The sequence below is a fragment of the Dama dama genome, chromosome 29, assembly GCF_033118175.1.
Source record: "Dama dama isolate Ldn47 chromosome 29, ASM3311817v1, whole genome shotgun sequence".
NCBI classification, from domain to species: Eukaryota; Metazoa; Chordata; class Mammalia; order Artiodactyla; family Cervidae; genus Dama; species Dama dama.
The window spans coordinates 56,621,171-56,649,142 of record NC_083709.1 but is presented as its reverse complement, the minus strand read 5'-3'; the positions used below and the strand labels follow the sequence as shown (position 1 = coordinate 56,649,142).

Below are 27,972 nucleotides of genomic sequence, written 5' to 3'. Positions count from 1 at the left end.
GCAACTGCACTACACACAAAAGAAAGTCAGAATAGAAAAATCAATGACACATCAACTGTCCTGTAAAATCATTTTATTTTCTGCAAGGTAAACATTTTTCTTAGGCATTGCTACTAGAACAACCTCTTTATAGGGTTTTATAGTTTGGAATAACTATATTTTTTTTTTTAATTTGTTTTTATTTTATAAAGTTGTAATACAAAAAATGATTTATAGGCTATATTTTTCAGGAAGAAGTTACTAGACTATATTCCTATTGAAGAAACTTTCCTATTTAAATCTATGATATGGAATGAAAAGATGATTAAAAAGTCTTCTGATCAAAAAGCTTGAGATCATCAAAGGAATGTTTAGTTTCCTCCACAGAGAGCCACCAGGATTTTTTCATAATCTCCTTTGGTTTCATCCTGTTGATAAAAATAAAGTACACTTAATGCTACCTGAGACCACAATCAACAGAAAGTATTTTTAAATTGTAGAATAATTATTGTATTAGGCTTAACATACATCACAGTATATCAATTTTTTAGGATCCTGGATAAGAATATCACTTATTTAATTAATAAAATTTATATAGCAGATAACTGGTATTTTTAATTGATTATATGAAAAGCAATAGCTTTCAAAATTCAGATTGCAAACATCTCTCGATTATTCTGTATTAAAGCCATTATTTCCCAAGAATGAAATATAACACAGAGTAAATACAGCAAAATATAATTTCATATCACCTCTGACTTGCTCAACCAGAGTGAAAGTTATAAGTCCATGATAGTCTCACTTTTCATGTTAGATTTTTGTTATCCAATATAAATGCCAAACTGAATTTAAATAGTCATCTATCTTCATTAAGTTCAAATCTCCTTGACTTGTCTTTCTTTTTTACTTTCTAACTTTAACATGCATTTTATATTTTCTACATATGACAAAGTTAAGGAAAAATTTAGAATAAAAAGTTTCTAATCCTCAGATCAATATTCATTGCAACATAAATCATTATATATCTCTACCAAAGTATTTTGATTGCTAAATGTATATACGGTAAACTGTTTCCATGACTATTGAAAAATCTGCAGTCTTTCTGTATAGAACTTACTAGCAGATTTTACCAGTGAAAGTTCAATTTACTTTATATTATGTATCTTTTTAAACATTTTTGTTTTTTGGTTATACTGTGCAGCAAGTGGGATCTTAGTTCAGCAACCAGGGATCAAACTCATGTCCCTTGCAGTTAAAGTAGTCTTAACCACTAGACCACAAGAAAAGTCTCTATATCTTAATATAATAAATTTATCTTATATATGTAATTTATGGATATAGTAAGTCAGCCCTTCTTTTTGAAGAAGTTGCAAAAAAATTATCATTTGTGGGGGTAACGTAATGAGAATTATAACATACCAGGATGGCTTGACAGAGAGAGATGCCATACAACTTCTGATAGCATGCTTTGATATCATTCATGTCGATTTCAGAGCGGGAAACCATAATCCTGATCAGTGTCTTATGACGAGTTCCAATACCCTGTCGAAAACAAATGATAGTTAAGTTTCCCTTATATTCCAAGCCTACTTTTGCTAACCTATATCATTTTTATGGAGAAACTATTTCCACATTAAAATACACACAAACACACACACAAACACAAGTGGTAATAAAATGACACGAACTCAACTGTGATAAGAGAATCATATATAGAGCTTTTAAAACTTCCTAACTGATCTTCCACTATCCAGTCTTTATTCTGTCTAAGCTATTCAAGAATTGCAAAGAAAACTTTCTAAGTTGTAAATCTGATCATCTGATTCATCTACTTAAAACTCATTAGTGACCTTCTGTTGATATTAGGATGAAAATCAATCATTTCACCTGGGCTTACAATGTCCTGCCTAATTCTACAACTTTTTCCACCATGCACCATCACTCTAATTATATTTATTATCCTGAAAGTGACATGCTATGTTCTCCTCCAGGACCAGACTTGCTTTATCCCTTCATTCCTTACACTCCTGCTCTCATCTGGCTATTTCCTGTTCAAATAGCATGTTGTAATTTAGCTGACACCTATACTGCTTTCCATAGTCAGGGACACAGGTCCCTCTTCTCATTAACAATACTAGGTGTTCTCATTACCCATCTAATAACCTCACTTGATAACAGCAGGCATGGGGTCAGGAACTGTACTGCCAACTACCTAGTGGAACAATGCCTATCACATCACAGGGACTCTTTCTTATTAGTTAGATCGCTCTCTCCTAAGACTTGCTTATTTTGGAGTTGCAAAGGAAAAAAAATAGACAACTTCATAACTTTTCACAAGTATATAGGTATCATCCTATATAATAAAATACAAGCTAGACAATAAAGTGAAATACTTAAAGTGATATCTCAAATACATCTTACTAACACCTTACACTTTGATGAACTTAGAATGACATTTTAAAATCTTAGAATGACATGTTAAGCAATGCCATGGAAGGCAAAATAATAAAAAAGATAAATGAAATTTAGAAGAGATCATAAAACTTACAACCTTAGCAGAAGCAGGTTGCTAAAATCTTACATTAAAAGAGGAAGTATACCGCCCTTCCTCTGCTGACTCAGATTTTATGCAAATCATAAGTAATATACAAACTGCTTTCGAGCTCACCTTACTATCTTACCTATTAAAGAATATAACAAGTCTAACAGAATTTCATTCTAAGAAGTAAGTGTATTACCTCCTGCATTGGATAGAAAAATAATTCTTTTTAATGAAAAGATATTAAAAAATAAATGTAATTTTTAAACAATATGGGATTTTCTGTTCTCTCCATACAATAATTTTTTCCCCAAAGCAAATCATATGTTACCTTCATGGCCTGATGGAGCTTCTCAGCAAAGAACATTGGCTTGTTTGTAGCACACTTCACTGTAAGAGAGACATGTTTTAGCTGACATCTTTGCCACGAAAGGAGAAAGGGACATGAAAGAAGTGGGAAATACAGAGGTTTGCAAGTAAGAGTCTGTTCTCCATCCCTGTTCCCCACCACCCACCCCCAGGAAGGGATATTTGGCTTAAAAGAAGCTATTTTTTAGATGGTGATTTTGAATATTCTGTCCTCTGATAATATCATTTATCTCCTATTATCCTAAATCCACTGATAGCAACTTCAATAGTTCATGCTATCCTGAGGATACTCTTCACGGAAACAAGGAAATCAGTAGATGTTAAAGGCCATGTTGGAAGGCAAGAAATACTTTTTTCCTCTTGTAATTAGAAAAAAAAAAAAATCCAAGTGGGACAGGACAGTCATAAAATATAAGGCAACAGCCAATAAAATACTAACAGATGTATCAATCAGTATTAAGAAGATTCTCTACCTTCTTACTCCAAGTGTGAGCTATGGACCAAAAGAACTGGAGTCAACTGAGAATTTGTTAGGAATGCAGGCTTTCAGTCTCCACCCAGACCTACTGAATTAGAATCTGCCTTTTAGCAAGATTCCCGAAGGGTTCATGTGCACGTTAATGTTTGAGAAGCACTGCTTTATAATGTAGGTTTCCAAACCTCGACTGGTCATCTGAATAAAATGGGAAAACTTTAAAATTCTTTTCTTCTGAAGGTCTAAATTCTTTAAGGTTGCCCAAGATAACTTAGCAAGTGACAGACCAGGATGTGGACCTTCATTTATCTAATTCCAAATCCCATGCTCTTAAGGGCCATTTTGACTTTCCTTTGTGCCATGCCCAGCCTGGTATATTGCATGGTATAAATAATCAAGGAAATAATACCTGTAATTACTAACAAGACTGTTGCATCACTTTAGCTAACTATTTATTGCCATTATCTTACATGCTACCTTTATTTGCAACATAAATTATATCTGAGTTTTTGTCTCATTATTATATTTTGTAAATTAATGGACAACATTGACAATGCAATTTCAAGTTAGAAAACCCTTCCCCCTCCAGGACTACATACCAATAACTGTGAGGCATTTCTCGATGTCACCTTTCAACTCCAGGTCCAGAACTTTGTTCATGTCATGCTTACTATACTTGGAGTATTTCTGAAACACTGAATAGTAAATTTAAATTTAGAGATGTACAGAACATCCTGTTTTTTAGCAAACTAGCAAAATCAGGCATGGCCACAAAGTCAAAGCATTCCTTGTGCGTGTGCTAAGTCACTTCAGTCGTGTCTGACTTTTTGTGACCCCAGGGACTGTCAACTGCCAGGCGCCTTTAGCCCTGGGATTCTCCAGACAAATATTGGAATGGGTTGCCATGCCCTCCTCCAGGGATCTTCCCAACCCAGGGATCAAACCCACGTCTCTTATGTATCCTGCATTGGCGGGCAGGTTCTTTACCACTAGCGCCACCTGGGAAGCCCAAAACATTCCTTAGGAGTTCTGAACTTCAAAAAACACAATGTAAATCTAACTCTTCATCTAAGCATATTTTGGATACATCATCTTCTCTGAGGGATGTAATTCACATGGCTATTTTTGTGCTTCTGTGTATTTTGGGAAAATTTTTGCAAATGTTGACATTTATTAGAAGTGACATTTGATTGATGGCCGTAACTACATCAGAGCCAAGTGCCACAGCAAATGGATCTTTCCTTATATAAAGATCTGTGTTGTAGATTCCTCTTAATTCTAATCTCAAAAATCAGAGTGCTGTTATCAAATAATAAACTTGAAGTAATCATCACGACCTGCCCTTTGTCTTGATTTCTAAAACACTCGGGGCTAAGTCTTGCGGCACAAACTCTCTTTTGGCTTTTGTTTCTGGAGTATCTAGATACTCTTTTCTTCACTTAGCCTTAGGTGTGTTTTTTTTTCATTGTAATTTCATGTGTTCTGTTTTATGTGTATATATTGTCAGACCTATTCCAAATATTTTGAGGTAAAAAAATAGTAAAAATAACCAACTAATGTTCTACATGCCAAAGTTATAAAATGTGTTTCAAATACTGTCAAGTGGTGTCTGTACAAAGCTGGACAAATGCACAAGCAGCAATGAGAGATCAGGAGCACTGCATCCATTTGGTTTCAGAGTGTCACTGATTAAGACTTCTTTCTTGCTTTCTCTTGAAAGTGTTAGTCACTCAGTCGTGTCCAACTCTTGGAGCCCCATAGACTATAGCCTGCCAGGCTCCTGTTACCATGGGATTCTTCAGGCAAGAATACTGGAGTGTATTTGCCATTCATTCCCTTCTCCGGGGGATCTTCCTGACCCAGGGATCGAACCCAGGTCTCCTGCAGTGTAGGCAGATTCTTTACCTTCTGAGCCACTAGGGAAGCCATTTTCTTTCTCTTGCTTGTCCTCATTTTAAAAAAAAAAAAAAAGTGACTTCTGCAAACAGTCCCAGGGAACATTTGTTTTCTTCTTACCTCTGCGAAGATGGGGATAGCTCCTGGTGGTAAGAATAGTAATGAACACATTCACATCTGTCCCTTTTCTTCTTTCTCCTGCTTCATATAAGGCCTGTTAAGAAACACAAAAACAAACACTTGACCATCTGCAGATTTGATATCTGCATAAGAATGTTAGATCTCTTCAAAGATTTTGGAGGCAGCTGCTTTATGTCCAATACAATCAGAGCAGGTGGCAATGCTAAGATTTACAAGTTCCTTAGAGATGGAAACCTTGTTTTGTCAAGTATCTTCCATAATATCTCTTAAGTTGCCTTGCAAACACTAAAGACTGAATCTATGCGTGCAAAATAAATATTTATTGAGTTAACTCACTTTAAGATTACATTCTGTATCAAGAAAACTTCAAGGGGCACTCTCTAATTTTTAATTATGCTTTTAATTGTTCAAAGTAATTTTCAGCAAATGGTACTAATAAATCAATAATTCAACCATTACCTAGATGTTGAATTTTGATGTAAGAATTTCTGAATTCAAATTCTGACTCTGCAACTTAATCGTTCCTAGATATTAGTACTAAGATATCTTAATAATCTTATGTAGTTTCACATTATTAAGCTACAGGCTTTCCTCTTTTGTAAATGGAAAAGATAATCTCTGCCTTATTGTTACCAACATGCTCTGTTACCATTGAAGTGACCCTCCTCCTGGGTCACACTAATCCATGTAGAGGCCATAAATACACATCTAAGAGCCCTGATAGTTTTTTTTTTTATTATTTTAATTTTTGCCTGCACTGGGTCTCTGCGGCTGCATGTGGGCTTTCTCTAGTCGTCGAGAGCAGGGGCTATTCTCTAGTTGTAGCGTGCAGTGGTTTCTCTTGTTGCAGAGCACAGGCTCGAGGCACATGGGCTTAGTTGCCCTGAGGCATGTGGGATCTTCCTGAACAAGGGATTGAACTGGTGTCCTCTGCATTGCAAGGCGGATTCCTAACCACTGGACTACTAGGGAAGCTCCCCAATAGTCTTAAAATGGAAAGCAAATTCAGAAGTATCACAAGCAAATAAGAGTCATTTCTTACTATGGGTGCCGGGAGCCAGCACACGAGATCCTACCCATGACAAGGTCATGAGGGAGAAAACCTGATGGGCAAGGCGGATCAGGTTTTCAAGGATTCCAAAAAGGCTAGCTCACGAGATCCCACCCACGACAAGGTCATGGGGAGAAAGCCTGACGGGCAAGGCGGATCAGGTTTTCAGGAATTCCGAAAAGCTGCCCCAAAGCTGCCCCCGGCAATCACCTTAAAGATGGTATCTGTTCTTCTGATGCTTGCTTTAATAAACTACTCCCTAATTTCTGTAATTTAGGCAGAAGACCTTCCCAGATTTCTTTCCAAATAAGAATTAATTTAGAACTTTAATCTATAAGTTTTTAGGGTGCTGGTATTTTATGAGATTATTTAGGGTGAAAGGAGTGTTTTAATTTGAGCTCCTTTGCTGGTAGTTTGTTAGTCAAATGCATTTATGCCCTTGGTACTAATATGCATGATTGCTTATGATATTTTAATCATAGAATAGTATAAAGAACCTGATTATATAAAAGCCCTAATAGATATAGAGCATTTTTGAGGGATGAAAGAGTTTAATTAAAAAATATAAGAAAAATTATTATAAAAGTGGTTATTGGGTTAATGTTCGCTTGCTGTGTTTTTGCTTTTAGTGTGCTAAAGCTATGCTATGCTAATCATTGTTAATATAGTTATAGATCTAGAAAAATAAGAGCTTAGCCCTAGTATTATAACAATGAAATAGTTGTTAATTATTAGCCAGGAGTGCTAGGCAGAGGCCGTCTTATTAGAGCCACAGAGTCTGTATGGGGTAAGACTTTTACATAAATTTAACTGACAACTTTTGCAGAAGAATTGGTGTTGGTATTAACAGGGTCATATTTTTATTATGTTGTGACATGCTGCACTGTTGCCCTATGAGACTGTAATTTTTCTGTTAAGGTCACCACAGAAACAGAAAACAGGCCTACATTCACCTGACTTACAAAAAATGTTAATAAGCCCTAAGGCCAAAAGATAATGTGTAAAGATTTATTATAGAAATGAAATGCAGAAAGCATCTTGTTCTTCCTTAAGGACAAACTGACGTAATGTAAACTAACCCTGTATAGATATGAGTGAGCATCTTGTATTCTGGATACACTCTGAGTGAGGGTATAAAAACTGTTGTCAAAAAATAAAGACAGACTTGGCCCCATCAAGGCTGGTCTCACGTGTCTTCTATCACTCGCCGACGCCGTTCATCCTAAGGGAACCCCCTGGATCCTGCTGGGGCTGGACTCCGGCATATGGGCAGTTACTCAAATGCTTACTTTTGTTCCTTGATGTGATTGTGCAATTTCTATTAAAATGATAAACCTTCCAATGGGCATAAAAAGTTATTCGGGACTTTCTGAGCAAACAACTGACATAGGTGCATTTATTCAACAAAAGTCAATAAATGCCTATTATGCGCAAGATAATGCACTGATATAGTGAAGAGAGTGGAGTAGTCAAGTAAGTTTCTATTTTTACTAACTTACTGTGATGAATTTGTGGAGAATATACCATAAGAAAAGCATATGTAAATACTAGATGCCATTTTTTTAACAAAAATTCCAAGTCCCAAAATGACACAGTTTTTCTAATGTTGCCAATGGACTGATGTATTAAAAAACAAGCAACTTCACTGAAACAATATATAATAATATACTTCAAAGTATATAAATGCTATAACTTTTATAATTTTAATATCACTATCATAATATTTTTACAATATAAACTTACACCTCTAAACCAATAGTCACTGTTTAAAGAACTGTTAGATGTGTTTATTCTTTTCACTTTTACTTTCTTATATGTGGTAAAATAAAAATTCAGAGTTTTCTCAATAACAGATCAAGTTCTTACTGTTCTTTCTCAATCCTCTCCAGCTTCATGAACAGTGCAACTTGTTGAAAACATAAAGACCACATTTCCTCTCTTGGATTGCTTGAATCCTGGCTGGTGGGCATCTCTCAGGAAATGGACATTAGGTGCCATTATCCTTTTGGAGAATCCCATATCTGCTTTCACGTGGAGACCCTCAAGTGGTACCTCACCTCAGGTTGGACCTAATTGAAGTAGCAAAGTGGATTCTAAGAGTATTTATAAGCACTTGCTTACCCTGGCATCGGAATCAGCCAAGTCGTCATTTACAGCAAGCTCCTCAGATCGGTCACCCTGGAAAATATCCCATTCTCGTGTAAGTAGTTTTCTAGCATCTAATCACATGGCTTATTTATTCTCTTAAAATCAGATGAGTAATAATCTTTGCAGAAAAAGGAGTGAATTGCTCATTTCTAGAGAGAGATGAAATCTAAGATTTTACTTTTCATCAAAGAAGAGACATTTCCAGATCTATTTTAGTTATACCTTAGCAAGAGAAAGCAAAGCCTTCTCATAATCTCCAGATGTGTCTGAGGCGATGTCTTTAGCCAGATCTCTCTTCAGTTCTGAGAAATAGGAAAAAGTATATTTTGTAGTAAACTAGTGATAATGGTGATGATTATAAAGTCTAACATCTCTATATTGGCTCACAACTTGCAATACCAAATGTTCAATGACTTATGGAACACATTCTAAATAGTTTTATTTTTTAATAAAGTGAAATTAAAGCAAGTAAAATTTTTCATCAATGAATTTATTTTCTATAAGGCAATTAAAACAATTTAGATAATACTGTGAATGAAATTCTACAGCCCTAAAGCTTTTGCTAACAAGAATAAATTGCACAAGTATACATTATTAGATAACTATTTCTGAAATAAATCATACCAGAATTTAAGCAATGGGGTGAACAGAACAGTTATTTAAAAGGATAAACCAAAGTGCTTGCTTGAACATAGAGTATTTATTTACTTTGAAATGATAAATATCTTATATGGAATACAATTTAGTTATGTATGCATATGTGTATGTATAAACATCTACAATAGATATAGATTTAAAATGTTTCTTTGTTAAACACCCTTTATCGACATTAAAAAATAATGCTGTTATTATTTTTCAGCAAAGATTTAACTGAATTTATAGTTGACTAGAAGGCAGAAAATTTTAATAAACAGTCATTGAACTGTACCTTGGGAATTAATAATTTATGGCTATTTGCTTTTGTAAACTATGTTTTATAAAATTAAAAAAAGTAGTAATAATGCCCCTCTTGATGACTGTCACTGATAAATGGATTTAAGAAAAATATTGATAATGAGGTAAGAATTGCAGAAAATGAGGTTTAAAAGCTTCCTTATTCTGATTCCTTTATTAGATTGCTGTGAAAATAACACACGAGGACTATTGTATTCTCTGTGCTTGGTTTTAAAATCACACAGAATGATCCTCTATGGTGCTACATATTGGGTTGGGAAAATAAAACCAAAAAAACCAGGGAGCTTGGGAAACTAGAAAAAAGAAAACAGTGATGACCCAGCACTGCCCAGGGCCCATTTGCAGATACTGTCTTTACAGTGGTAAACATCCCATTGAAATGAGATGTTTCACTGAACAGATAAAATGAGCCATGGCTAGTCTTCATCCCCATGAAGCTAACTGGATGTTAACAGTGAGTAAGTCATTTATGTTCATAATGGTAAAGTCAGCTTCCATCAGAGAATTATAAGCACTAAGCTTTTCAAGGACAAATGTTTGGAGGGCTTTTGTTTATTTGTTTTTGTTGTTATTATCTTTTCAAAATGAAAGACAATGGGACATTTTTATGAAATAGATCTCGGAAAAATTGGAAATGTTTTTAGAAAATTATTTAAATTCAGTGCTTCCAATTGAGTTTTTCATTGCAATACTATGTGGCTATTTGTCTCAGACACACAATTTTTTTTAAGTGCAAAGTTGATGACTGAAACAATCGTGTCCCTTATTTGTACCCCACTAAATTTCCGAAAAATTGATGCTTTTGACCTATGGTGTTGGAGAAGACTCTTGAGAGTCCCTTGGACTGCAAGGAGATCCAACCAGTCCATCATAAAGGAGATAAGTCCTGGGTGTTCATTGGAAGGACTGATGCTGAAGCTGAAACTCCAATACTTTGGCCACCTCATGCAAAGAGTTGACTTGTTAGAAAAGACCCTGATGCTGGGAGGGATTGAGGGCAGGAGAAGGGGATGACAGAGGATGAGATGGCTGGATGGCATCACCGACTCGATGGGCATGAGTTTGAGTAAACTCCAGGAGTTTGTGATGGACAGGGAGGCCTAGCATGCTGCGATTCATGGGGTCACAAAGAGTCAGACACGACTGAGCGACTGAACTGAACTGAACTGAACTCTAATGTTTCTGGTAACCATATGTGCTTGTGATAGACCTGTGACAGTGAAAGAAATATTTTAATATGCACCTTTCCCATAATTATCATCCACACTCAATTTTTCCAAAAGTACATCAGAATGCCTTTTCAACTAGGACACTTGAACTGTGAGGCATTAAAACTTACCTTCTTTATAGACTCTGTTAATTTCTCTGATTTCTCTGTTAGTTCTTGATGCCAGAATTTCATTCAGAGTGTCTTCATCAGTCCCAAGGCCCTGAATTGAAAAAGATGGGAAAAAAAAAAGAGAAATGTAGAAAATCTTCATTCAAGAGTATCAACTAGTTCTTATATTCCAAAGTTTGTCTGAATCTGACATTTAGTAAGTTTCTCACAACATTTAATAAATATCTACAATTTATTAATTGCAATAAGGTATGTATTATATTGCTTAAAACACAAAATGGGTTTAATGCCAATATTCTGGGCAAATAAATACAAAGTGAGATCTATTAAATATGGTAACGTCATGAAGATAGTGGAAATAACATAGCTATTAACACCAGCATCTATTTTTTCATTTCTTTATTCATTCACTTATTCATTTTATTACCATCGACTGGTGGCCCTGTGCTGGTTATTGAGAACATACTGGGAGACATAAGTGGCTTGGACACGCTTTGAGGAAAGGAGCTTTGCTTAAATCAGGCGGTTTACCTTCATGGCAGCACGAAGCTCTTCAGCATCAAACTGGGCTGGAGTTTTCAACAGAGCCAAAACAACTTCCTCAAGGTGACCGACGAGGGCTTTCTTCAGAACTTCATCCAGGGGCTATAACAAGAAGACATAACCTTTTAGTAAATAACACATGAGGTGATAGAGTAAAGCAGTGTCACCTGATGTTTACCTAATCTTACTGAGTCCTAAAACCAACCATTTTTCATAGCTCCTTCCCTTTACATCGAAAATGGTACACAATATTTAATATCTTAATCTTTTTTGGTTCTAGAGTGATTAGAATGAAATTTACTGAATTCATTGATAACTCCTTAAAGGATAGCATTCTCAATCTTTTATAGAGGGAATAAATGACAAAGCTCAAAAGATAGGGGTTGTGTATTAACAGAAACAGTAATAAGAATACTTTAAAAATAAGTATTAGTAATGTATTAGTAACTTTTCCAACCATTGAGATTTGCACTTTTCAAATAAGCATTATAATCAGACATTATGTGGTTTTCTAACTACACTACTTTAAAAAATTACCCATATTTTGTATAAAATAGAAACCTTACTTTTAAAGTAGAATTATACATATAAACTTTACATTCAGACACTAAACAGCTCAGTTTAAAATTTAACAGAAGTCACATTTCCATCAGAACATACTTCTTACTGCCAACAGTAATCTTGACGTCTGTTATGTTCAAGTTAAAGGCTTATCTCCAATATAGAACACCACATGTGCAAAGAATCAAAACAATGCATAAAACCAGCAAATTCGATAGAATTGATTACATTGCAACCAAGAGGATAAACACAGTAATCCCAGACTTAGTCGTAATGGAAAACAGTGGCTAGAGACTGAAAGAACTAGGAACTGTATTTCAACATCAATGCTCGCATACTCAGTTGTAGTCGACTCCTCGCGGTCCCACCGACTGTGGTTCACCAGGCTCCTCTGTCCATGCAGTTTTCCAGGCAACGGCACTGGAGTGGCTTACCGTTTCCTACTCCAGGGGATCTTCCTCACCCAGGGATCAAACCCGTGTCTCTTGTGTCTCCTGCACTGGCAGGCAAATTCTTTACCACCGCTACCCGAGAAGCCCATCAGACGCTATATTGAAACATAAATATGACTGAAATTAATTATCGAAATCACCCACTGCAACCCACCTTTCCTTTCTCCTGCAGATAGGCTGCTCTGATCTGCTGACGCTGCGCGTTGTTTCTCTTGGTCAGAATTTCAATGATGGTTGCTTCATCCACGCCTGGAAATAAAGGGCCTCCAGACTTTAAAAATCAATTTTCTTTATCTTCAATAACGGACATAAAATGATTCATTATCAAGATGCGTCAAATGAAGTTTTTTTTTTGTTTTCCAAATGAAGTTCTTAACAAAACAAAGAAGTGTAAATTATAACAGGCTGGGACATGGATGTGACTCTGTATATCAGATGGCAGCCCTTGGGATGACATTCCCTTCACTTGAATGAGAAAGTGAAAACGGCTCATTTGTGTCCTACTCTTTGTGACCCTATGGACTGTAGCCCGCCAGGCTTCTCTGTCCATGGGATTCTCCAGGCAAGAATACTAGAGTGGGTTGCCATTCCCTTCTCCAGGAGATCTTCCCAACCCAGGGACTGAACCCGGATCTTCTGCATTGCAGGCAGATTCTTTACCATCTGAGACACCAAAGGAAGAAGAAATTCTCCCCAGCCCTCAGTGTTGCAGTGTTTGTTCCTAATTCACACCTTAAGTTTGAGCAGAGGTGCTGACTTCAGCATTCAGTCTGTTAGAAATGAGCTTTGTAAGGGTATCTGTTGTAGCAGTAGAGTCTACCGATTTAATCAAAAATCTCCTAAGTGCTGAGAAAGGAAGTGTAACTTCATTGATAAAGAACTCTTATCTTCAAAATGAAGCAGACTCTTTCCATTGCACATGTTTGTTTTTTAGTAGCCATTCTGAAATGTCTAGGAGGGGACTATTTGGGGAAGACAGAATTACCTTTAACTGTGATTGCTTTATGCAAGGCCTCAACATCCGAGGATGGATTGAAGGTAGGATAAGGGCTCACTGCTGACCCAGGACCACCTTTGTATCCTTTCACAGTTTTCTGTGAATGAAAAATAAGTTATTGTCCATTCACTTACATTTGCTTCTATTTTAATACTGCTATTTAAATAAGTTACTTTATTGTCACTTGACTTACAATGTATTCCTGCTCTTCATTTTCAATAAACCAGGCCTGCTTGAGGAATTCAGATACCATTGCCATTTTTGAAGGATCTGAAAAGAAAACAGGTTGATGCTTTTATAAACCACAAACACACCACATATACATACCACTCCATCCCCTTACATACATAAGACATAGAGCAGCCTTGCTTTTACTTTGCAGGATTACTCTTAGGAGCATCATAAAATGCTAGATTTAGTGGGTTTTTTGTTTGTTTATTTTTAAATGTAGGTGTCTCTCTCTTTTTTTTTTTTCTTTTTTTTTTTCTTTTTTTTTTTAAATTTTATTTATTTATTTTGGCCATGCTGCATGCTAAAAGATGTGGGATATTAGTTCCCCAACCAGGGATCCAACCTGTACCCACTGCAGTGGAAGCAGGAGTCTTAACCACTAGACTGCCTGGGAAGTCCCTAGATCTGAGTTTATTTTAAAGAGACTCTACTACCCTTGAACACAAACCCAAAGCCTCAGAAATGTAGCTCTTTCTCAGTATATTCAAGTTTAACCTTAGGACTCAGATGACGTCTATAAGTAAGCATATAGGCTGTAAAGAGTGAGGTTGGTGTTTCATTTCACTGTCCTAAATTTACAGACCAGCCACGGTATACCAAGCTCTGAGGGCGCAAAAACATTGAAACATCCTTTGCCTCAAAGAACTCAAAGCCAGTATGTGCTCTTCCTAGGAAAACTCAAACGTTTAAGAACAATTCTTAGAGGAAGTTCTGGGTGATATGAGACTCTTTTGGGGGGAAGGTTTGAGATTAAATTGGCTAAAAAGTTAAAGAGAACAAAAAAGAGAAGTTTGTCATACTTGGGAACCTGAAAAGAGTTTACTAGCTCAAGAAGTCCAAATTTAAAAGTTCAAATGTGTTTCCAAAGTTTTGGATAAACATTAATGGACATTAATGGGTTTCTTAAAAATGAAAGTTATATTTCAGAAAGATGACTCATCCTGTGTCATAGAGAATGCCTAGGAGATGGGCAAGATGGAAGATTAGAGACCACTTAGCAAGCTGTGGGAGAATCTATGTAGGGGTTAATGAGGACTTGAACAAAGCTATTGGGTAGAGAAAGAATATTATACTGGCATTTATAAGGTAAGATAATCTATGACAATCTACAGGAGTGGATTCAGACTCAAAACTCTACCTAAAAAAAAAGATATTCTTGTGAGATTTCTCCTTGAAATAATTCAGTATTCTTTTCCATTTCTTGGTATAAAATTATTTCAGCACCTGGAATAATCACTACACTCACATTTCTTCTGTTTGAGCTGTCTGAATTCTCACCCTACATGTGTTGTTGTTTTTTCCTACCCAATACAAAATAATCCTGGAAAAGAATTATTTTATACCAGCTGCTTTGCTCTAACCAGATTCTTTAGAGTGAAACTGCATCATGCATGCCCTCCTTTGGAAAACCGTATGTTAAAGAAAATTGCTTGACTTACTATCATTATTCAGCAATATTCTTATTTAGTAAGCTATGTATATGTTTAAAACTTGAAGTATGTTAAAAAATTAATGCATTTCCTGCATTATCTACAAAAGAAGCCCCCAAGAATCCTTTTTGTCTAGGATTTTTTTTTTTTTTTTTAAGGAGCCTAAGCTCCAGGTCTATGCTGATCGATCTCTCCACACCCTTTTATTTCTCTGGAGACTACTATTATGAGTACATCTGAAAGAGATTGGAAGGATGATCTTAGCAGTTTTAAATTCTGCCTGTGAAGCTAAATGACTCATGAGGAGTAAAACCCATGGCCTGATTCTTTACTGGTATGTTCAAAGCATTTCAATCCCCACCTGCTGAAAAGTCGCAGAAATTCTAAGTAATGAGATTAAATACATGAGGGAAATAATATCCAAAGCAGAAACTATCTCTACTTAATTATCATGGGAATTGTTCAAATTACTGTTCTGTCATCTGTGAGGAGAACCAATATATTGTGCACTTATTTAATCTCTTCCCCCCAGCAACTGATCAATTTAAAGTTATTTCCTGAGCTAAAGTCATGGTGTACAATTTTACACAAGGTTTTAGTTCCTATTTCACCATAATCTGCTGCAATTTTTGTTGGCACATGGAGTTTCATTTTCCTCTTGCTTAATTGGCATATACAAAACTTCTTGCAATTTCTGGCAAGGTTGCAGGTATTTAAAATATCCATTTTTTATCTCATCCATGCCCTTTAGAAAGTAGAATTCTCAAAATGAGTGATACAATCGGTCACTTAGTGGAGTGACTTTTCTTCAGTAATAGAAACAGATGTTACAATAGTTCCACTTTTTTCAGTTAGAAGGGAAAAACCAAAAGCGATCAAAGAGGAGATTAAGAATATTGTCAAATATAATTTTTAAAATGAGCCTCACAATTTTAAAATAAATTTTATGAAAACTTAACTGTACATCACAATTTTTTCACTTAAAAATGCTTATATAATGCATTAATTTCTTAAAAGAATAAACTTGAGGAAGACTAGAAAATATTGCTGTTAATTATATTATACAAAATAACAAAAATAAAAGGGTTAAATAATTTGTTTCACACATGTCCATAGAGAACACAGCTTTGTGACATATCTTCTGTGTTCCTAGATCTTGGTCGGAAGCTATTTGGGTGACCTGAAAAAGTGTGATCTGGAATATGGTCTGAAAAAGAGAAGCAGTCTGAATAGAACCTTCTTCAGAAAAGCAATTAGAGGAAAATGGAATCTCAATTCAGCCAGATAAGAACCACTAGCTCTCAGCAAAGCTTAAAGATACAAAGAATGTGACAGGATGTTAAAAAAAAAAAAAAAAAAAACACTCCCTACAGGAAATAGATTTGATCATATACTGCTAGTTAAGTGCCCAAATGCAACTCCATGTTTTAACAGAACCTTGAATAGTTGCAACATACCTTACAAATACCACAAACAGCAAAAATATTTTGCTCAAATTGTATTGCTAAACCATTCTGTCTTTTCAATACCTAACCTCTGCATGAAAACCAATGTGTTGTACTCAATAAAACCCACTTAATAATTTGAAGGTAAGATTTCTTAACTATCAACAAATAATGCAGGCAAACACATTTTATAGACTGCCACATGCTATATAAATGTCTGTCACATAGTTTTACTATTCAGAGAATGATCCAGTCTGGAAATTAGAATTGTACATTAAAAATAAAAAATTAATAATCCCATGAGTTCACAAGAGGCTTTTTTTCCATCTTTCTTTTTAGTTGCAACATTTAGAATATGTACTAGGTATTAAAGAGCCTATTTTCTTAATATTCCTTGGCTCTATATGTATTTAATCTGGCTACAAATAAGCTTTGAAACCAAGTTTATCTAAGTCCTTAGCATCATCTAATTTGAAGATTAAATTGAACATCTATAAATAGACTGACTTACAGGGAAATTACAGGAAAATTCCAGTGTCTTCTAATTAATAATCTGTGAAGATGCACTGCCTACCTATCTCATTTATCTATGAGAAAGTGTATAACTTTCTAGAAATTAACATTTTTATGTCATAAGAGAGCTTTCTTCCTCTCACTCAGCAAGAAATTAAAAGAAGGTAAATATGCATTAAATGATGCTTGCTAAATATAAGAGAAAGGTATTCTAGAAATGGTACATTAGCAATTATACCAATTGTACAGTTTGAGAAAACTAAGACATTGTATGAAAGTTAATTTCATGACTTTTTTTAAAACTGCACTATGGTTGAAGTATTTAGAGAAAGGGGGACATCATATCTGCAGTGTTCTCTTAAATGACACAGTAAAAATAACTATATAGAAAGGGTAGAAGAAGAAAAAGGAAGAATTAATGATAAAGCAAATGTGGTAAAATATTAACACTTGGGGAATTTGGGTAAAAAGTATATGTAATTTGTGCAATATTCTTGCAACTTTTCTGACGGTTTGAAATTATTACAAGACAGCTTTTAATAACTTTAAAAACCACATTTTCTATTTCTGTCAGCTTCATGAAACCCTACTTCCAGAATTTTTGACAGAGGAAACTGAGTTTTGTGGTCTATCATGCCTTGCTGATGATAAGTAAGAAAGATCAGAGTTCTGCAAAGACAGCAGCAGAAACTGATCTTTGCAGAGAACACCATCATTATTCCCATTTTCTACCTGGGGGAAAAATGTAATTTTTTCTGGCAGTTTTCTAGATACTAGTGGCAAGTATCAAGGCATACATAAATCCAAGCTTTCTGATTCCAAAAGAGTGTATATGCTTTTAATGATCAATGATATTTTTAATAACTTATAGCTAAGAATCAGATTCATTCACAGTAAGCCCACGGAGACTGCGGCAGGTTTTACACCAGCCTGAGGGAGTTTATTTTTCAGTGCTTTGGCCTGTGTAGTTTTTTCCTCAATTATATATTTCACAAGTCTTTCCCACACCTACTAAAGTGAGAAAAGGCAATTAGACTGTACAAAGGCATGATTTATGAAGAAACACTTTATGAAAGGTAGTTTCATGAATGTTTCGCTTCCAGGCCTTTGAGTAGGGTGTTCTGTTTGCCTGGCATGCTATTTCATTCTCCATATCCAATTCTCTTTACCTAAATGATGCTTCTTAGAGAGGACTTAGCCTAGACCTCATCACATCCTCCAAATGGGCCTACCTTAGTTTAACACTGGGGTAAGCGACCAACCATCTGTGTTCTCCCAAAACATCCTGCCTTCACCCCTACACTTGCCCCTATTTGTTCTGCATTATCACTTTCTATTTACTCATCTATATTTTTAGTGGCATTCCATGGGGACAACGATAATCTACCATGCCTGGCAGAATGCCTGGTACTTAGTATGCTGGAAAGCATTATTGAATGAACAAATAGTGTATCAGTGCTAATTATTTAGGAAAAGTATCTATACTAATTTAACTAATGTTTTCTATCCACAACTATAGGATGTAAAAATAAGAACTGAGGAGTTCTGAGCCATATCTTGACTCTCTTTACCTGGTCATATGACCTGAAGAAAACATTTAACTTTTGGGGTGAGGAGGTCTCTCCAATTATAAAAATAAGAGTTGAAATGAACAGTAGCTGAGATTTCTTACAGCTCTGAAATGCTAGTCTTAAATTTCACCTCAAGTACCAGGAGGTGGAAAAAATAAGCATAGTGAAAGAAAAGTGGAGTGATGATAGTCGCTCAGTCGTGTCTGACTCTTTGCAACCCCACAGACTGCAGCCCACCAGGCTCTTCTGTCCAAGGAATTCTCCAGGCAAGAATACTGAAATGGATAGCCATTCCCTTTTCCAGGGGATCTTCCTGATCTTGGGATTGAACCTGGGTCTCCTGCATTGTAGGAAGACTCTTTAGGGTCTGAGCCACCAGGGAAGCCCATAGTGAAGGAAGATATTACATAAATTATATCTGTTCTTATCTTTCTGATAAAAATCTCTCCCATTTTAAGGAAACAGGAAATCATTTACTCAAAAGACAGCTTTTGGTTTATCGCTGAAAAGTAATATGTCCGCTGGTTTCAAATATGTCATCACTTAATGGGTCTAGAGATTAAGCAGCAGCTGAACAAGCTAACATCAATAGAAACCAATCTTTGCAGATCTTTTGATTGAAAAAGTATTTAATAACCACGAAACTCTAGCAGGTTTCTTAATAATATTATTATTAACTATTCTGTCAACATCTGTCAGATGATGGCTATCTGCCAGGTGTGGTTGAGCCTGGGGCTAGGGTGGTAACCCAGCTTCTGGAGAAGAGGCTAGGAATTTTGGAATTATGAAACTGGCATTTTAGCACATTTGAGTTGTTCTGCAATGTGCCTACCAAAATACGTTCCTGTGGGTAGAGGAGAATATTGCTTTTTCAAAGTCCAAACATAATTTTAGACACAAACTAGGCAAAAAAGCACATTGTTTTTGATTAACTAGCACTAAAAATTAGATATCAGATCATTTAACTTAACACTGAGAATGAGCGAAGAAAAAATTCTTGAAGGAACATGTGTAATAAACAAGAGCCAGATATATGGTTAGGATTCAAAAATCCCTCGCTTTTGCACATACATCCAACACCAGTAAAATCTCTACTTTAGACATGCTTTTTGCTTTCCTAAGGAGTTTTATAGCCATTAGCTCATTCGACTATCAAGATGCTACTAAGTGGAATAATTTTTAGAGGACCCTAATGACATTCCCAAGGGATAAATTATCTGACACCACCCAGGAAATGTTTCCTTTCCCCTTAGGTTTTCAAATCTGCACTTGAAAAGCCAGTCTATGACACAGAGGCTCCAGGGGAAAGAATGTGGCCACACCCTCTCTAAATGAAATAAGTGGATCCTCTTATTTATTTATACTGCCTGAGTGAACATAACATTAATTTAAAATGTTAATTACAAAGGGCATAATTTCCACTATGAGATCTGAATTTTTTTTTTTTTTTTTTAGGAAAAAAATAAATTATTTAAGTCCCTGAAACCCACCTCTGGGTTCTTCAGGCCTGGCTCCCCACAAATACCCACCATCCTTCATGATTTCTACGTAAAGTTCACATAGATCTTGGAAACTCGTAACTTGTAGGAACAAACACATTCATCTCTTCTTTTCCATGGTAACTCACCAACAGTACAGAAAGCCAGTATTAAGCAAAGTTTTCTTGTTTTTAAAATTGTATTTCTTAACTAAGTAAAAATAAAACGTTACAATTTGTGATTCCCAAAATATAAACTCCCAATGTAATCTTACAGAAATGTTTGTCAAAGATATAAGTGCAGCTAGCCATAAATTCCACAGTCGTAACATTAAACACTGATGGTAAAAGTTATCAAAACAGCCAAAACTTAAAGGAAAACCAAGACTTACCTTTTTGGTTTTTTTTCACCTCCGTACAAAGAACTAAAGAGAGATTCTTCTCTGAACGGTTTGTGCTGGAAGTGGAACCTTGAGCTTCTGATTTTATAGAATTTCAGAGGCCACACCTAGCAACCAGAAGTTAGTAACAGGCTGTCTTTTGTTTGAAATACAGGGCTCAGCCTTGCCCCAAAGTGAAACAAGCCTTGCAAAACTATTCAGTAAGCCAACTCAGAGCTGACAGCAAAAAGGAAGAGAAACGGAAGTACAGATTTTTTTTCTGCCTCTTTAGTTTGCACTGCTTTTTTTCAGGGGAGCCGCATACAAGAGGTGTTCAAGTATGCAGTACTATCTGCCTCAATCCTGATACCAATGACTGACATACTATTTTTAGTTAAACGAATTGTGGAATGAAAAATCATGAACTTTAAAACAAAATAAAACTCTGATTGGTTAAGTCTCAGCTTCACCACTAGTTCTTATGTGATTTGGAGGGCATATTTAACTTCCCTGAATTTGTTTCAACTTTTGTGAAATAGGGGTAATATTTTCTAGGCTGCCAACTTACTAGAATTCTTGTGAGAATTAAGAAATAATATATATATACCTGCAAAATTTAGTGTTATGAAATACTGGGTAATTTTCCTTTTTGTTATTTTATTCTTTATTTTTTTAATTGGAGTTATAACTGCTTTACAATATTGTGTTAGTTTCTGCTATACAATAATGTGAATCAGCTTGGATAGTTTTCTATTTCACTACATTTTTCCTGCCTTCAAAACAAAAGATGTTCTATGCTTGCATACACCTTGTTGATATATGTAAGATGGAAAAGACATTAAGTTCCAAATTGTCTCAAAATCTCAAAGTTAATCCTAGAAATATAACCATTATGACATTCTAAGAAAATATTGACATTAGAGGAAGGCTTAATACATTAATTCTTTTTATAGATTAAATTATATGTAAATTTTCATACAAATAGATCCTTGGTATTCTAGAAAATTTGAACAATAAGCCAGAACTACAAAATGAAAGGATTAGTGGAGTAGCACCTGTTCCAGAAGGAACAAGTATCACAAGAAATTTCCCACTTGATGCAAGGAAAGGAAATATGTTTGGTAGTCTCAATGATGATTCACTTTTATTCTTCATGAAACCTTACAAAGTTACATATGATGTTTCCATTAAACTATGCACAAGTATGAACTCTGTCATAGTATTATAATTCAGTTTATGCTACATTTGAGTAGCTCTTTTTTCTCTTAGATATCTCAGGTTATTATGTATGTATATACCAGGTTTGGAAAAGTCAGGGGAGATAGTTTCTTTTTTTTATTTTCCGTTTATTTTTACTAGTTGGAGGCTAATTACTTTACAATGTTGTAGTGGTTTTTGCCATACATTGACATGAATCAGCCATGGATTTACATGTATTCCCCATCCCGATGCCCCCTCCCACCGCCCTCCCCACCCCATCCCTCTGGGTCTTCCCAGTGCTCCAGCCCTGAGCACTTGTCTCATGCATCCCACCTGGGCTGGTGATCTGTTTCACCCTTGGTAATATACATATTTTGATGCTGTTCTCTCAAAACATCCCACCCTCACCATCTCCCACAGAGTCCAAAAGTCTGTTCTCTACGTCTGTGTCTCTTTTTCTGTTTTCCATATAGTGTTATCGTTACCATCTTTCTAAATTCCATATATATGGGTTAGTATACTGTATTGGTCTTTATCTTTCTGGCTTACTTCACTCTGTATAATGGGCTCCAGTTTCATCCATCTCATTAAAACTGATACAAATGAATTCTTTTTAATGGCTGAGTAATATTCCATGGTGTATATGTACCACAGCTTCCTTATCCATTTGTCTGCTGATGGGCATCTAGGTTGCTTCCATGTCCTGGCTATTATAAACAGTGCTGCAATGAACATTGGGGTGCATGTGTCTCTTTCAGATCTGGTTTCCTTGGTGTGTATGCCCAGAAGTGGGATTGCTGGGTCATATGGCAGGTCTATTTCCAGTTTTTTAAGGAATCTGTTTTCCATAGTAGATGTACTAGTTTGTATTCCCACCAACAGTGTAAGAGGGTTCCCTTTTCTCCACACCCTCTCCAGCATTTTTGCTTGTAGACTTTTGGATAGCAGCCATCCTGACTGGCGTGTAATGGTACCTCTTTGTGGTTTTGATTTGCATTTCTCTGATAATGAGTGATGTTGAGCATCTTTTCATGTGTTTGTTAGCCATCTGTATGTCTTCTTTGGAGAAATGTCTGTTTAGTTCTTTGGCCCATTTTTTGATTGGGTCATTTATTTTTCTGGAATTGAGCTGCAGGAGTTGCTTGTATATTTTTGAGATTAATCCTTTATCTGTTGCTTTGTTTGCTATTATTTTCTCCCATTCTGAAGGCTGTCTTTTCACCTTGCTTATAGTTTCCTTTGTTGTGTAAAAGCTTTTAAGTTTCATTAGGTCCCATTTGTTTAGTTTTGCTTTTATTTCCAATATTCTGGGAGGTGGGTCATAGAGGATCTTGCTATGATTTATGTTGCAGAGTGTTTTGCCTATGTTCTCCTCTAGGAGTTTTATAGTTTCTGGTCTTACATTTAGATCTTTAATCCATTTTAAGTTTATTTTTGTGTATGGTGTTAGAAAGTGTTCTAGTTTCATTCTTTTACAAGTGGTTGACCAGTTTTCCCAGCACCACTTGTTAAAGAGGTTGTCTTTTTTCCATTGTATATCCTTGCCTCCTTTGTCAAAGATAAGGTGTCTGTAAGTACATGGATTTATCTCTGGGCTTTCTATTTTGTTCCGTTGATCTATATTTCTGTCTTTGTGCCAGTACCATACTGTCTTGATGACTGTGGCTTTGTAGTAGAGCCTGAAGTCAGGCAGGTTGATTCCTCCAGTTCCATTCTTCTTTCTCAAGATTGCTTTGGCTATTCGAGGTTTTTTGTATTTCCATACAAATTGTGAAATTATTTGGTCTAGTTCTCTGAAGAATACCATTGGGAGCTTGATAGGGATTGCATTGACTCTATAGACTGCTTTGGGTAGTATAGTCATTTTGACAATATTGATTCTTCCAATACATGAACATGGAATATTTCTCGATCTGTTTGTGTCCTCTTTGATTTCTTTCATCAGTGTTTTATAGTTTTCTATGTATAGGTCTTTTGTTTCTTTAGGTAGATATACTCCTAAGTATTTTATTCTTTTTGTGGCAATGGTGAATGGTATTGTTTCCTTAGTTTCTCTTTCTGTTTTCTCATTCTTAGTGTATAGGAATGCAAGGGATTTCTGTGTGTTAATTTTATATCCTGCAACTTTACTATATTCATTGATTAGCTCTAGTAATTTTCTGGTAGAATCCTTAGGGTTTTCTATATAGAGGATCATGTCGTCTGCAAACAGTGAGAGTTTCACTTCTTCTTTTCCTATCTGGATTCCTTTTATTTCTTTTTCTGCTCTGATTGCTGTGGCCAAAACTTCCAAAACTATGTTGAATAATAGTGGTGAGAGTGGGCACCCCTGTCTTGTTCCTGATTTTAGGGATAATGCTTTCAATTTTTCACCATTGAGGGTAATGCTTGCTATGGGTTTGTCATATATAGCTTTTATTATGTTGAGGTATGTTCCTTCTATTCCTGCTGTCTAGAGAGTTTTAATCATAAACGGATGTTGAATTTTGTCAAAGGCTTTTTCTGCATCTATTGAGATAATCATATGGTTTTTATCTTTCAATTTATTAATGTGGTATATTACATTGATTGATTTGCAGATATTAAAGAATCCTTGCATTCCTGGGATAAAGCCCACTTAGTCATCATGTATGATTTTTTTTTAATATGTTGTTGGATTCTGTTTGCTAGAATTTTGTTAAGGATTTTTGCATCTATGTTCATCACTGATATTGGCCTATAGTTTTCTTTTTTTGTGGCATCTTTATCTGGTTTTGGAATTAGGGTGATGGTGGCCTCATAGAATGAGTTTGGAAGTTTACCTTCCTCTGCAATTTTCTGGAAGAGTTTGAGTAAGATAGGTGTTAGCTCTTCTCTAAATTTTTGGTAGAATTCAGCTGTGAAGCCATCTGGTCCTGGGCTTTTGTTTGCTGGAAGATTTTTGATGACAGTTTCGATTTCCTTGCTTGTGATGGGTCTGTTAAGATCTTCTATTTCTTCCTGGTTCAGTTTTGGAAAGTTACACTTTTCTAAGAATTTGTCCATTTCTTCCAAGTTGTCCATTTTATTGCCATAGAGCTGCTGGTAGTAGTCTCTTATGACCCTTTGTATTTCAGTGTTGTCTGTTGTGATCTCTCCATTTTCATTTCAAATTTTGTTAATTTGGTTCTTTTCCCTTTGTTTCTTAATGAGTCTTGCTAATGGTTTGTCAATTTTGTTTATTTTTTCAAAAAACCAGCTTTAGCTTTGTTGATTTTTGCTATGGTCTCTTTAGTTTCTTTTGCATTTATTTCTGCCCTAATTTTTAAGATTTCTTTTCTTCTACTAACCCTGGGGTTCTTAATTTCTTCCTTCTCTAGTTGCTTTAGGTGTAGAGTTAGGTTATTTATTTAACTTTTTTCTTGTTTCTTGAGGTAAGTCTGTAATGCTATGAACTTTCCCCTTAGCACTGCTTTTACAGTGTCCCATAGGTTTTGGGTTGTTGTGTTTTCAACTTCATTCATTTCTATGCATATTTTGATTTCTTTTTTGATTTCTTCTATGATTTGTTGGTTATTCAGAAGCGTGTTATTTAGCCTCCATATGTTTGAATTTTTAACAATTTTTTTCCTGTAATTGAGATCTAATCTTACTGCACTGTGGTCAGAAAAGATGACTGGAATGATTTCAATTTTTTTGAACTTCCCAAGGCTAGATTTATGGCCCAGGATGTGATCTATTCTGGAGAAGATTCCATGTGCACTTGAGAAAAAGGTGAAATTGGTTGTTTTGGGGTGAAATGTCCTATAGATATCAATTAGGTCTAGCTGGTCCATTGTGTCATTTAAGGTTTGTGTTTCCTTGTTAATTTTCTGTTTAGTTGATCAATCCATAGTTGTGAGTGGGGTATTAAAGCCTCCCACTATTATTGTGTTACTGTTAATTTCCCCTTTCATACTCGTTAGCATTTGCCTTACATATTGTGGTGCTCCTATGTTGGGTGCATATATATTTATAATTGTTACATCTTCTTCTTGGATTGATCCTTTGATCATTCTGTAGTGTCCTTCTTTGTCTCTTTTCACAGCCTTTATTTTAACGTCTATTTTATCTGATATGAGTATTGTGACTCCTGCTTTCTTTTGGTCTCCGTTTGCATGAAATATATTTTTTCCAGCCCTTCACTTTCAGCCTGTATGTGTCCCTTGTTTTGAGGTGGGTCTCTTGTAGACAGCATATATAGGGGTCTTGTTTTTGTATCCATTCAGCCAGTCTTTGTCTTTTGGTTGGGGCATTCAACCCATTTACGTTTAAGGTAATTATTGATAGGTATGGTCCCGTTGCCATTTACGTTGTTGTTTTCGGTTCGCGTTATTACAACCTTTCTGTGTTTCCTGTCTAGAGACGATCCTTTAGCATTTGTTGCAGAGTTGGTTTGGTGGTGCTGAATTCTCTCAGCTTTTGCTTGTCTGTAACGCTTTTAAATTCTCCTTCATATCTGAATGAGATCCTTGCTGGGTACAGTAATCTAGGTTGTAGGTTATTCTCTTTCATTACTTTAAGTATGTCCTGCCATTCCCTTCTGGCCTGAAGGGTTTCTATCGATAGATCAGCTGTTATCCTTATGGGAATCCTTTTGTGTGTTATTTGTTGTTTCTCCCTTGCTGTTTTTAAAATTTGTTCTTTGTATATGATCTTTGTTAATTTGATTAATATGTGTCTTGGGGTGTTTCCCCTTGGGTTTATCCTGTTTGGGACTCTCTGGGTTTCTTGGACCTGTGTGACTATTTCCTTCCCGATTTTAGGGAACTTTTCAGCTATTATCTCCTTGAGTACTTTCTCATGGCCTTTCATTTTGTCTTCTTCTTCTGGGACTCCTATGATTCGAATGTTGGGGCGTTTCACATTGTCCCAAAGGTCCTGAGGTTGTCCTCATTTCTTTTGATTCTTTTTTCTTTTTTCTTCTCTGCTTCATTTATTTCCACCATTTTATCTTCTACCTCACTTATCCTACCTTCTGTCTCCATTATTCTACTGTTGGTTCCTTCCAGAGTGTTTTTGATCTCATTCACTGCATTATTCATTTTTAATTGACTCTTTTATTTCTTCTAGATCCTTATTAAACATTTCTTGCATCTTCTCAATCTTTGTCTCCAGGCTATTTATCTGTAACTCCTTTTTGTTTTCAAGATTTTGGATCATTTTTATCATCATTATTCTAAATTCTTTTTCAGGTAGATTCCCTATCTACTCCTCTTTTGTTTGACTTGGTGGGCATTTTTCATGTTCCTTTACCTACTGGGTATTTCTCTGCCTTTTCATCTTGTTTAGATTGCTGTTTTTGGAGTGGTCTTTCTGTATTCTGTTGGTCTGTGGTTCCTTTTTATTGTGGAGGTTTCTCCCAGTGGGTGGGGCTGGACAATTGGCTCGTCCAGGTTTCCTGGTTAGGGAAGCTTGCGTCAGTGTTCTGGTGGGTGGAACTGGATTTCTTCTCTCTGGAGTGCAATGGAGTGTCCAGTAGTGAGTTCTGAGATGGGTCTATGTGTTAGGTGTGACTTTGGGCAGCCTGTATGTTGACGCTCAGGGCTATGTTCATGCGTTGCTGGAGAATTTGCGTGATATGTCTTGCTCTGGAACTTATTGGCTCCTGAGTGGTGGTTGGTTTCAGTGTAGGTATGGAGGCTTTTGGATGATCTCTTATTACTTAATGTTCCCTGTAGTCAGGAGTTTTCTGGTGTTCTCGGGTTTGGGGCTTACGTCTCCTGCCTCTGGATTTCAGTCTTATTCTTCCAGTAGCCTTGAGACTTCTCCAACTACACAGCACTGATAATAAAACTTCTGGGTTAATGGTGAAAAGATTCTCCACCATGAGGGACACCCAGAGAGGTTCACAGAGTTACATGAAGAAGAGGAGAGGGAGGAGGGAGATAGAGATGAGCAGGAGGAGAAAAAGGGGGACTCAAGTGGAGAGAGACAGATCTAAGCAGTACTCTGTTCCCTAAGTGTTCTCCGTAGCCCAGACACCCACAGAGATTCACAGAATTGTATTGGGAAGAGAAGGGGTAGGGAGGAAGTAGAGGTGATCTGGGGGAGAAAAAGGATAGTCAAAAGGGGGAGAGAGTAATCAACACACTCCTGAGTAAAAATCGGTACTGAATATTGGCTTCTTAAATGTCCAAAATTTATATCAAATACTGAAAAAAAAAGATTAAAAATCTAGAGTAGAGGTTAGACTCTTAAAGATACAATATTAAAAACAGAAACAAAAACAAAAAAAATTTAAGAAATATATATGAAGTTTGGTTTAAAAATAGGGCTTTTTT

General features: G+C 35.9%; 1 protein-coding gene across 1 annotated transcript; it reads right to left on the bottom strand.

Annotated features, from left to right (window-relative positions):
• Positions 1-58: 58 nt before the first annotated feature.
• ANXA1 (annexin A1) lies at positions 59-20,732 on the bottom strand. The gene is made up of 13 exons (XM_061132932.1): positions 20,504-20,732; positions 13,638-13,714; positions 13,433-13,541; positions 12,602-12,696; positions 11,423-11,536; positions 10,892-10,982; positions 8,821-8,900; positions 8,572-8,628; positions 5,379-5,472; positions 3,962-4,057; positions 2,850-2,908; positions 1,399-1,521; positions 59-407 (listed from the first exon to the last, which is right to left on the bottom strand). Exons 2-13 carry the CDS (start codon positions 13,701-13,703, stop codon positions 351-353), a joined length of 1,041 nt encoding a protein of 346 aa, XP_060988915.1. The 5' UTR covers positions 13,704-13,714; positions 20,504-20,732; the 3' UTR covers positions 59-350.
• Positions 20,733-27,972: the final 7,240 nt, after the last annotated feature.

What these genes read in the sequence shown, in the direction of transcription:
- ANXA1 (XM_061132932.1), bottom strand. Translation starts at nt 13,703, where the DNA reads ATGGCAATGGTATCTGAATTCCTCAAGCAGGCCTGGTTTATTGAAAAT. An exon ending in TAAAGCAATCACAGTTAAAG is followed by an intron (nt 12,697 to 13,432) that starts GTAATTCTGTCT and finishes CTTTATTTCCAG; the next exon opens with GCGTGGATGAAGCAACCATC. An exon ending in AGCTCCATCAGGCCATGAAG is followed by an intron (nt 1,522 to 2,849) that starts GTAACATATGAT and finishes TGTTTTCGACAG; the next exon opens with GGTATTGGAACTCGTCATAA.